This window comes from Zea mays, chromosome 8 (assembly GCF_902167145.1).
Source record: "Zea mays cultivar B73 chromosome 8, Zm-B73-REFERENCE-NAM-5.0, whole genome shotgun sequence".
In the NCBI taxonomy this organism is placed as follows: Eukaryota; Viridiplantae; Streptophyta; class Magnoliopsida; order Poales; family Poaceae; genus Zea; species Zea mays.
Window position 1 is genome coordinate 81,278,720 of NC_050103.1, and position 11,272 is coordinate 81,289,991.

An 11,272-nucleotide genomic window follows, 5' to 3' on the forward strand; every position below is an offset into this window, starting at 1 on the left:
TCGTAGGGTTGAAAACGGATGGAAATTTTTTTGTCCCGACCTGTACCGTTTTTTACATTTGACTAGGTGTGTGCCCGTGCGTTGCAACGGAAACATATAACTGTTCAGAGGGCCGCGGTCGTGTCGGCGGCCGTGCTGTGATTCGCTGCCTCCCGCTGGCTTGCCAACTTCATCCAGAACTTCTACTTCCAAGACTACATCCACGCCTACAAGTGACGCGCTCAGGAATATATTTGTTTTTTTAGGTTTTTGTTGCTAAGAGATTGTTGTATTTATTCTGAATGCATATTATTAGGAGAATTGGGTGGGTAGAAAGCAGTATCTATGCTGCATTAACTTGTATATAATAATGCATATAATCGATGATGAAACGGAATACACGCGGCTTCAGTTGTGTTCACTGGAACTGCAAATTAGCTGAGTTGGTTAGATGATCTGAGTAATACTTCGTCGATACTCCCCCCAAATACCCACCCTCCTTGTCGGGCAGCGCCACTGGGGGCATGGCGGCCCCGCAGCCAATGGTACGTTGTACGACGTGGTAGACGAGCTGCTCTCCCAAGAGCGCATCAGCCTGCTGCCCCACCTAAATCGATAAATAAGTTACCAATGGTATTATATGTTCCCGTTACAACACTCCCAGATCCCCAAGGAAGAAAAAGATCCGATCAAATATGCGTCGATGCTCATCCCCAGCTTACATAAGTTACCAATGGTATTATATGTTTCAGAAGTGGGGTTTGCCGCATGCCCATTTATTTTTTGGTACATTAGACTTGTCCACTTCAATTTGTTTGAGAGCATTAATAGAAAAATTAACTATAGAGCTATCGTATCCCAACTTAAAATCTATGTTGCCGAGCCTATCTGAACATGCAACATCAGATAGAAAATTTATGTTAGGGAGGGCATTTGAATTTGGTGTACCAAAGGTTTACTGAGGAGTTGGTGAGGGCAAGTTTGTCTTGTTCTTTAAGACAACCACCTTCACCATGTCAATATGTCCATCTAGATTCCTAGCAGCAGCTATTTTCATAGCCTTGATAGTATATCCTTATCTGCAACTGATATGCCATACAAAGTGGGGGTATTAATGCTATTGTTTTTGTGACAAGCCTATTCGCGTGGTCACTAAAGATCTGGTCTAGTCCTCCTCCAAAACAATTTTCCTATTGAGTGGTAACTAAATCAGGACAACGAACATAATTTCCTTGTCAGAAGAATGTAGTGTCAGCAGATAATTACCGAATTTCTATATTTATGTAGAGACAATTACGACTTAATTGTCAAGATATTAACAACTGCAAACAACAAAGAAAATCAGCAGATAAGCAAGTCGTATCAACCGTTAGCATGTAAGAATAACAAAAAGGTTGTTCATTGACAAAGATATATAACTCATGCTGATAGCTGATTTTTGTTTGAGATGTTTTGGTAGTGAAGCCTACAACCAACTTCATTATAGGACCTCATTCTGACAATGTAGTTGGATTTAAGTATCTGATTCATGAGATTTGATTCCTGACAAACTGGCTGTATCTGATTTAAGTATCTGCTCTCCTTCCTCTTAAGTATCTGATTTAAGTATCTGCTCAATCATGTGTTTATACGAAAATACTCTGCAATAATATTGCTCAGTGTCTCAATCAACACAATTAACAGTACATAATACCATCACAATGTTAACAATTAAATGGTGTCCCAGGGGATAATATATAAGCCGACTCTCTATGGCATATCAGTTGTGCCAACAAAAGAGGAAGGAGAGTGTTAGAGTAACTAACTAATCTCCTCACACTATTCCTTCATCAAGAACTGAGTCCTTCCACTTTGCCTTATGCTTAACTGGGCCAGTCTTGTTCAAATAGAAACGGTGGAAAACAATATCTTCAGGAGGCACTTCATTTTCTGACAATTCTAGAAGCTCTCCAATAATATGATGATTCAGGTTAAGCTGAAGACACAGGCATGGGTCAGAAAGGTATAAAAAATGTGTTTGATAGTATTTAGTATTTAAGAAAATCTAAACACATTTATTCAAATTTTGACACAAATATTTTAAGTCTAAGTTTTGAGCATATTTTCTCAAGAGCATCTACTGTGATTGGAGGGAAGAGTAATCAGGTCATCTACAAATCTAGATATAGGAAAACGACTCCCAGAGTCAAGAGAATCCAAGTAAAAAGGGCCAACCTTTTTAGCTGGGGCAATTTGTGATCCACCGTGCCATCTTCCTTCAGCTATGCGGCTCCCTCTTGGTTTATTTTCCATGAATTTGTCAAGGAGAGCATGAAGTGATAGGTCTGTCAGTGGATCACCACCATAAACAAATGCAAGGAAACACTGGATATGATCACAAGTAAAGAGTCTCATAAACAGTTCATATATATGTTAACCACCATAATCAATGACTGATTCGTTTCTAAAAAATGATGGCAAAAAATATTAAGTAAATAACAACTTTGGTGCTCTACATAGAAGTGCCCATACAAACAGACGAACTTGAATTGGAGGTGTGTTTCAAGTCATGATTAAACAATGCTCAGTTAGTTGTAACTACTCGATAAAAAATCACAGATTCACAGGTCTTCTTTTAATTGGACTTAAGTTTGACCAACATGTTAGTACAAAAACTACTGCAGGCTACATCACTCCAATAAATAAAAAGATGAAGTCCATGTTACCTTTCCGGTGGTCATTGTATACATGTTCAGAACATCTGTTACAGTTGTCTCAAAATGTGTGGTGGCATCATAGCTCTGCACGGTGAAACAGCCAGAAAAATTTAGTAGAATGTTTAAACAGTGAAGTTAAATGTTCATTCTGCTAACATAAACTGCAAATCTTACTGTCGAGACAAAGCAATTATCAAGAGATGGTTCATTCACTGGTTCATATCTGTCATAGATATCATAGAAAATCTCATCTACAGAACCAAGTAGATCAATTCCAGGCTTTAGCTCAGACTGGGGATTATCAGTCTCTGCTTCTACAGACACAAATGCAATGAACTTCCCTCTCGGTGCAACATTGTGCGTGTATGAGCAACAGAAAACATACCTAGAAAGAGAATACCGACAGAAATATCATAACTGTGTCAAGCATAGTGATCTGTTTGATAAAAGTGTTTAAGTAAACCTAGTCATTAATGAAATGAAAACTATTTCAGCATGAGAGAAGGCCTCACATGTCTGATCTGCGTCCAAGTTGCTTCTGAGGCAAAATAATTTGAACCGAGTGGGACTCGTTTGTATTAGGGATTGGGTGGCTCATGATAGCAATTGCACAAACAACTCTACCAATCTTCCTAACCTGTCGAGAAACATTAGGGTGGCAAAAAATGAGAAAAAAAAGTTTACCAAAAACACCAGAAGGTCATAATAACAAATACTTTTTCAAGATGGAAAAAATCAGTAAATTAGCTTGTCATCAAGCAAAATATAAGTATTTGGCACCGAAATAACCAAGCCCTCTAAAATTTGGATATAGATAGTATTCACCTTGTTTTGTAAATACGAAGGATCACACACCACCTTCTTGCACTTTGCAGTTTCACCTTCAGATGTGACACCACACACTTTCCCCTCCATATCGAATTCAACCTATAAAATGAGGCAACACAGGAAAAAATGAGAGCATTTTCTTGTTATTCAAATTATGTGAAGCGAGGTGAAAAAGAAGACCTTGCAATCTGGCTTGTTTAACATGTAAGTACCACCATAAACAGCACTCAGTCGTGCAAAACCCTGTAGCCCAAAACAAGCACTGATCATCAACAAGGAACATGTGCCTACTCGAGAAGTATTACATTAACAAATTCGATTTTGACAGACCTGTGGTAGCTCACCCAGCCCATATAGTGGATAGATATAAGGTGATCCTCCTTGAAAGCGTGCAAGAGAGTCTACATATAGGTAAAGGCACACAATAGGTAAATATAACTGCACTATATAAAGGAATATATTCCAAGCATTAGGAACCACACAAGTTTATCCATAGCAACAGCTAGGGAGCAACTTTTCCATCTTGAATCTCAGCGCTCTTGAAGGTTGCATCTGTTAGAATGAAGGTCCACACATTGTCCTGCTCATTTGTTGATACTGCTAAACTGAATATGCAGCATCATTGTCAAGAAATTGAAAAGGAAATTGGTTCTGCCAAGAGACATTTAGAAGAACAATCTTGCATTATTATCCAGTCTCAAGCTGAACAGAAACAGTCAAGAAATTTGAAGAATTTTATGGAACAGCTCAAAGCTCGCACTGCTTCTGAAATTTCAGAAAAAGGCAAACAGATGTCCATTATGCAGGATAGAGTTTATTATCTGAATGTGTTTGTGTACTGATGGCACACAGGAATACCCCCTCCATTCTTTCTGGAAAAAAACATGTGGCGCCATTGTGTAACTGTGGTTTTGAAGGATATACGTAGCTTCATACCCAGTGTTGTTATTACCTAGGTATCTCCTAGAAAGCACATTTGTTCCAAAAAGGGTCTGGTAGTGACAGTGTTGTTATTACCCAGTTCTACACAAAATTAGAGGAGAAACACAAAGCTTTGGAAGCAGAGAAGGATGAGGCTGAGGCCAGAAAAAAGGTAAGAAGAACTTGCTTCTGAATTCTGATATCTATCTTAGAAGCAACCAACTGTAGGTCAGGTCACTTGAGTTTTCTATATTCTTCTTTTGATGGATTTTGTAAATTTTGCTTTGAAAATAATAGCAATAAGAGCAGTATTCAAATTGAGTTGTTTCTGGGACCACTCAACTACTAAGGGCAAAATTGAGTTCATGAATGAAGAAATTGAGTTCATGAATGAAGAAATTTGTCTACCGCTTCTCCAGATAGGGATTTATTTATTGTTAGTTGGCCAGACCCATTATAGACAATCAATATATGCTACCATTCTACACATGTATATGTCACTTAGAGAATAAATTATATGCCTTGGCTTCTGAACTTGTCCTTATTGTTTGACGACACGTGAGATAGGAGCTAGCTGCTCTTATTTTTTTCCTTGAACATTTAGACAAATTACTATTCCTATAAATATTTAATTACATAACTTAATGATCAAAAGCTAAGCACGAGTAGGCGGTGATCATGCATGAGCCTCTCCTTAACTCCTAGTGAAGTACATATGTGCTAATAACTATATATATATATATATATGCATGATTAAGTTGAGTTTTAGTTGGTTTTTCTTTCTTTGCATTGGCCTGTTATGTTCACGATGATAAGTTTTTAATACAGTTTCCTACGATATTCTCCATACTTTTTATTTTTATTGTATACTTGGAATCACATGAGCTAATCTTATTTGCACTACAAATATAGTGCGTACATCCCACTCTAGAAATAATTGTTAGTTGCTTATCAATTAGGCTCTCGTCCTTTGCATTGCTCATATACATTGGGCGAGGGCACACCAGGTTATTGAGTTTGATCTGTGTTAGAATTTCTAATTGATGTGACCATTGGTATTACTTGTGATACATATAGCACATATATACCACTGTAGTAATAAGTACAATAGTGGCCGATCGAATGGCAAAAGTCGGATTTCTAAAACTTTACATGAACAGCAAGCACAGTTTGCAAAATAAGCATGTTCGTACCTGTAGTAGCTCTCCACTGAAAGCGCCGTGATGACGTGCTCCTGCAGCAGCTCCAAATTAACACAACTGAAACTGCGAGATGGAAAATGTAGAGAAACAATTATAGGACAATTAGCTGCTTACCAAAGATGATTAATCAAAGGGGCACTGGAAGAACATATGGTCCAAAATTTCTTCTACTAATTGCTGGCACAAAACAGTCATAGGATCTAGTGTCAAAAGATAAAGAGCAATACAAGTGCAACATCATGTGTAATCTACATATGTCTCTCCACGTGATAAGCGCCCATGATTCCATTCAAACGATTAAATATCTGTCTCAAAAAAATGTCTTCAATGCGTTCCCAATATGAAAACTGCCAGGAGAAGCTGTAAACTTAGGAAGACAAAGAAATGTGTTGTAGTGATAAGTAGATGTACCTGCATGATGCGCACATTCAAAATTAACAATATTATTGAGAGCAGCATGTTGTTACACTTCAACGTTTGGACTATTGATGATGAAGCGGGAGCATTTTGGTAAATAACTTTTTTGAGCTTCTGCAGTACATATTTTCATGAACCATTAGATAACAACAAAGTATTATCATAGTAATTGGTACAATATATTTAGGAATTAATTGCATCATTGGTTTTTCATCAGCAACCTGATTTCTCTATATCCATAAATCTTCATTTGTGTAGGCAGCAAACATCTAAATAAGATAACAAACAAATACTTACTTGGAACCTGGCTTTGCTAGCTGCAACGAGTAAGCACAACTATACAAAGGAGCTATGTGACGCAGTACCAACCAAGACCGTGCCAGGCCTAAGGGAGAAGGTATTGGACAGTTGTCGAAGGAGAAAACAGAGGCAATTAAATAGCAACTCGATCGCCACGGGAAGAGGAGCTAGAGACATCAGATCGGAGGGGAAGAACAGAAACATTAAATAGCAACTCGAGATGGATTGGGGTTTGGGGGATTAAGTTTTCTGTTATCGGCTTTTGTTTTTGCCTCTTTTGTGAAATAGCAAAGAGCACATTTCAGTAGCTTGGTCAGCAGGAGCGTAGGCCCAGGGCACATCTCCGTGCAACGATGGTTGGGGTCGACGGAGTCACGGAGGCCGGGATCGATGGCATGCGGGAATGAGGTGCTGCTGCGCTTGGCGGAGGACGGCACCACGACCTCCTCCTCCTAGATCCCCTTGGCCTTGAGCGCCTGCACCGGGCTTAGGTGGCATGTGGCGACGAGGTAGTCCTCGACGGGGAAGGAGGCAGCATGGGGGGCCGAGTCGACGAAGGGGACGACGCCTTAATGGCGGTCCTCCAAGGCCCGGTTGATGCTGGCCACCTTGGCCTTCGCTCGATCACATCGGCCATGGGGGACTCCCGATTCGCTTTGCTCGATCACGTCGGTCCATCCAGCCGCCGCCGCCTCGCATCCTCCACCTCCTCGGATCCCACCGCGATGGAGGAAGACGATGAGTTCGGCGACCTCTACACGGACATCCTCATCCCCACTCATACCCCACAATCCACCTCCGCGCTATCATGACCCGACGATGACTGGCTCCTAGGAGGGAGCGAATCCATACCTGGGGTCGACCCGACCGGCGATTGGGCCGACGAGGACGACGATGGAGGGGAGCCCGCACCTCCCGCGAAGCGGTCCACCTCTGCGGATGATATCAATCTGCTCATGGGGGTGGTGCGGGGGATTCCGGGCCGGTCAACCCTGGGCTCTCGTCATCATCGGCAGATGGTGCGGCCGAGAGCGACGAATGGGACAGAGGGGTAGGAGATCTTGGATCCGTGGGTGAGGGCTCGGCGCGGGCATAGCTAGGGCTGGGTTAACGCGTGGGCGTGGGCGTGGGCGAGATCTGGCGGCGTGGGCGTGGGCGTGGGCGTGGGCGAGATTGCGGGCGTGCGCGAGATCTGGGGGCGAGGGCAGGACGGACTTCCATGCGCGGGCGTGGGAGGGAGCGGAGGATGTCGCGGGAGGCAGAACCGTGGTGTGTGCACGCCTACACTACGTCCTTAAGAGATAGTAGAGATAATAAAATGCGGATACGAAAACGAGAAAAGGTTTTTCCTTCGTTTCCGTCCGTTTCCGTTTTCATCCTACCTGCTCGAGACAGCCCGCCTACCGTCCATATGCACTCGTGCTGTGTGCTGTCACTTCCCTTTCTTCTTTCCCTAATCCCCATCTCCCCTTCTCTCGCTGCTGGTGGCCTGCGAATGGCGGGCGGAAGCGGCGAGGCGGCTATGTCTCCGCCGTCCTCTAGTGCCAGCGGGAAGCGCGGGCGGGACCCGGAGGAGGACGTGTACGTGGACAATCTCCATTCCCACAAACGGTATCTCAGCGAGGTCGGTCGCCCATCCCACGCCCTGCTCCTCTGCGTTCCGTCTCGCTTGAGTTTCGGTCTGGGTAGTTGGTTATCGGGTTCTCGCTTCTCGGGAAAGGGGTCGCGGGTTCCGTGTGGTTCCTTGGCCAATTCATCGGATACAGCCGTTGTCGATTCTCGAGTCGATTGTTTGGCTCCTCCGTCTGGGCTCCAGGGTTTGGGTGTTAATTCCTCGAATTGGATGGTTCCTTGGTGAGGGTTCGGATGATTTCACTGTTTGCGTCTGTTGCTGTATTACTCCTCTGCTTTTCTTTTGGTTTGTGCCTCTTTGGCTCCAACATTGGGTGGTATTAAAACCTAGTTTTGGCCTCAATTCGTGCAATGTTGGCTTACTTTCCACTTCCCCTACTGTGTAATTCCTTGGGAAAACCAGGTGATTTGGTAATTCGAAGCCGCATATTGCTCCGTATCCATCTCTACTCCTCTACAAATCAGAATAGCTGAGCAATTAGCGTTCTGATGTTTTGATTAGCTATCCTCTTCCCTCCCTGTGTATTGTTCGTTGACGATAGGCTAACATTTGCAGATAATGGCATCCAGTCTGAATGGACTGTCTGTTGGGGATTCACTGCCTGACAACATCATGGAGTCCCCTGCAAGGTCAGAGACTGCTTCCTGCTACAGGTCTGTGTGCTCTCATCTCGTATACATTAATTGCAAACGATTTATCTATGAATGTTTACGAATGCATATTACGGCCCTGTTTGGATTCGATAGAGCTAAAGTTTGGTCCGGCTAATGTTTAGCCCATTAGCTATTAGTCACGGGGTGTTTAGATACCATGGACTAATAGGTTGTTTGTGTGTTTAGTCCTGATTAGCTCATATTTTTGGACTAATGGACTAATTGTTAGTTCAAGGGAAAGCTAAACTTTAGTCCCTCTATTAGTCGGCCTGTTTGGCAACAAATGAACTAAACTTTAGTGGCTAATAATTAGTCCTTGTAATCCAAACAGGGCCTACATCGTGTATTGCATACCGTGAAGCAGTAGGCTTGAAAATGACGAGATGAAAATAAACTACAATACTCATCTCGCAATATTGCCCATTATTGAAAAATAATATTGCTCATTAATATTAGTGTTGTTCAACAAAATTGTTTCCCCAGAAATGGATCTTCCAAATTTATGGTTCATCTGAGTCTTAGCTGCGAGATGGCAGATGAGACAAACAGTGTTAGTGTTCCGTGTGTTTTAAGTTGCTAATCCATCAACCCCTGAAATGCATAATCCTTATTCTCGTCCAATTCCACACCATGCATTTGTAACTATGTAGGCACCCCAATTTCCCCAGTTTCCTAAAAAATTTGGAGAAAGCATGTTCATTAACTGAGAATTTAGGTAACAGGAAATATTTGTGCAAGTCAAGAAATATGGCCTTCGCTTCTAGTACAGTTAGGAAGCAACAAAACTGTTGTTAGAGAAGGCTTTAGTGTAATTGCTACTGAATATATAATTGAAGAGTAGCCTTTGTAGCATGGATGCTAGTTTGTTGTCAGATTCAATCATTCAATTGCCATTTCCATATCATTTCTGCCTTTAATTAACTGGCACTTTTGTTTGCACACCACTGCAACTTAGTATCTTCTAAAATCAATTATTGACACTTCATACTTTTTACTTGTTTCATACTAAGATCCATGCTATTACAGAACATGTATGCATGGTTTTGCACTATACATGGTTACAGAAATTAGTGTTAGTAAATCTGGAGATTCTGGAGATAGTTTGATCGCACATAATTACTACAGTGGTTGCACTCACATGTAAGCGGTTAAGTATTGAACATATTTTAAACCTAAGGGCTAGTTTGGGAACCCCATTTCCCCAAGGGATTTCCATTTTCCCAAGGAAAATTAGTTCATTTTCCCTTGGGAAAATGGAAATCCCTTGGGAAAATGGGGTTCCCAAACTAGCCCTAATAGGTTCCTTTAATGTTCCAGATCATGTCAAATTATCGATATGTAGTTAATGTTATTACCTGAATAGTGCATGTACATGGCTATGAACGTTGATGTGTCCATCACACTTTGTCGATAGCTGGTTAACCATGTGGGAACTGGGTTTTACTTCTGTTGATTTGGTACTTCTTGTCAGCAACTATATTGTCCTGCATTGATGATATGAATTTCATACTGAATGATCATACTTGTCTCCTTTCAGGGATGAGATATTATCCCAATACTCACCGATGTCAGAAGACTCGGATGATTACCGGTGCTATGACACTCAATTAAACCCCAGTGGGAATCATCCTGATGCGATGATCAGCCCTTCAACTAGCCCAATGTCATCTCCTCATCGACACCAGAGACCACAATCTTCTTTGTTACCTTCAAACCCATACCCTCTCCCAAGCTGCTCCCTTTCGTCAGTAGTCTGCTCTCATGCTCGGCGTGGCTCCGATAATGAAGGCCGGTTCCCGTCCTCGCCAAATGACATGTGCCATGTAGCAGATTTGAGGCGAACAGCACTACTGAGGTCAGTGCAAATGAGGGTGCAGGGACCCCATTCGTATGACCTATCATTCGGCATCAGACAAGGACAAGATCATGCACATGAGCATGAAGGGGAACATGACCATGAGCATGAACATCTAGAGGACTTGGAAGGGACAGAAGGATCATCTTGCAATAAGTCAATCGTTAACGAAGTCACGTACAACCAGAGACGTGACCATGATTTTGGTCGGTCAGAGCACGAGATAGATTACATCAACAACAGCACATCAGATGATTGTGTAAGTGATCTAAAATTTAAGCAAGAAGATAAGAGCCATAGTAAATTTGATATCCCTATGCACAAAAATTCATAGCACATGGAACATATGTGTTAGTTTTTTGGATTATAACTCTACTTAACTTCATTGTATTCTTGACGGATGCCTTATCTATTGTCCGTGGTTTTAGCATCAGCGTTCTGAATAGCGACATTGTAATATTTGAGTGAAATTAACCTTTGGATTGTTGCGATGCCATCATATTGTATGTAAGCTCAGCAACAAAATTGTTTTAAATGGCACATAGGCCCTTGTATACAACAATAGGTGTAGGCTGACACATTTTCGGTGGCTATATACCACTGAAAATAGCCTATAAGCCGCTGAAAATAAATTGTTTTTGACAACATATGTTGGCCAAAAAATTAGCTAAAAATAAGCCACAATTTTTGATGGCTCATCCTTGGTCACCAAAAATTATAAATTTCCTATGGTATATATATATATATATATATATATGCCCTTCTAATAACTCGGGAAGCCATTGCTA

The 11,272-nt window shown here is 41.7% G+C and overlaps 1 protein-coding gene and 1 long non-coding RNA gene across 2 annotated transcripts; one reads left to right on the forward strand and one right to left on the reverse strand.

Moving 5' to 3' along the window:
- Nucleotides 1-3,498: 3,498 nt before the first annotated feature.
- LOC103635450 (uncharacterized) lies at nt 3,499-3,893 on the reverse strand. Its single transcript, XR_557383.3, has 3 exons — nt 3,834-3,893; nt 3,684-3,746; nt 3,499-3,602 (listed from the first exon to the last, which is right to left on the reverse strand). It is a non-coding gene; the product is annotated as an uncharacterized lncRNA (long non-coding RNA).
- Nucleotides 3,894-7,819: 3,926 nt separating this feature from the next.
- Nucleotides 7,820-10,913, forward strand: LOC100276193 (uncharacterized). Its single transcript, NM_001150038.2, has 3 exons — nt 7,820-7,967; nt 8,532-8,629; nt 10,167-10,913. The coding sequence occupies exons 1-3, from the start codon at nt 7,839-7,841 to the stop codon at nt 10,816-10,818; spliced, it is 879 nt and encodes a 292-aa protein (NP_001143510.2). The 5' UTR covers nt 7,820-7,838; the 3' UTR covers nt 10,819-10,913.
- Nucleotides 10,914-11,272: the final 359 nt, after the last annotated feature.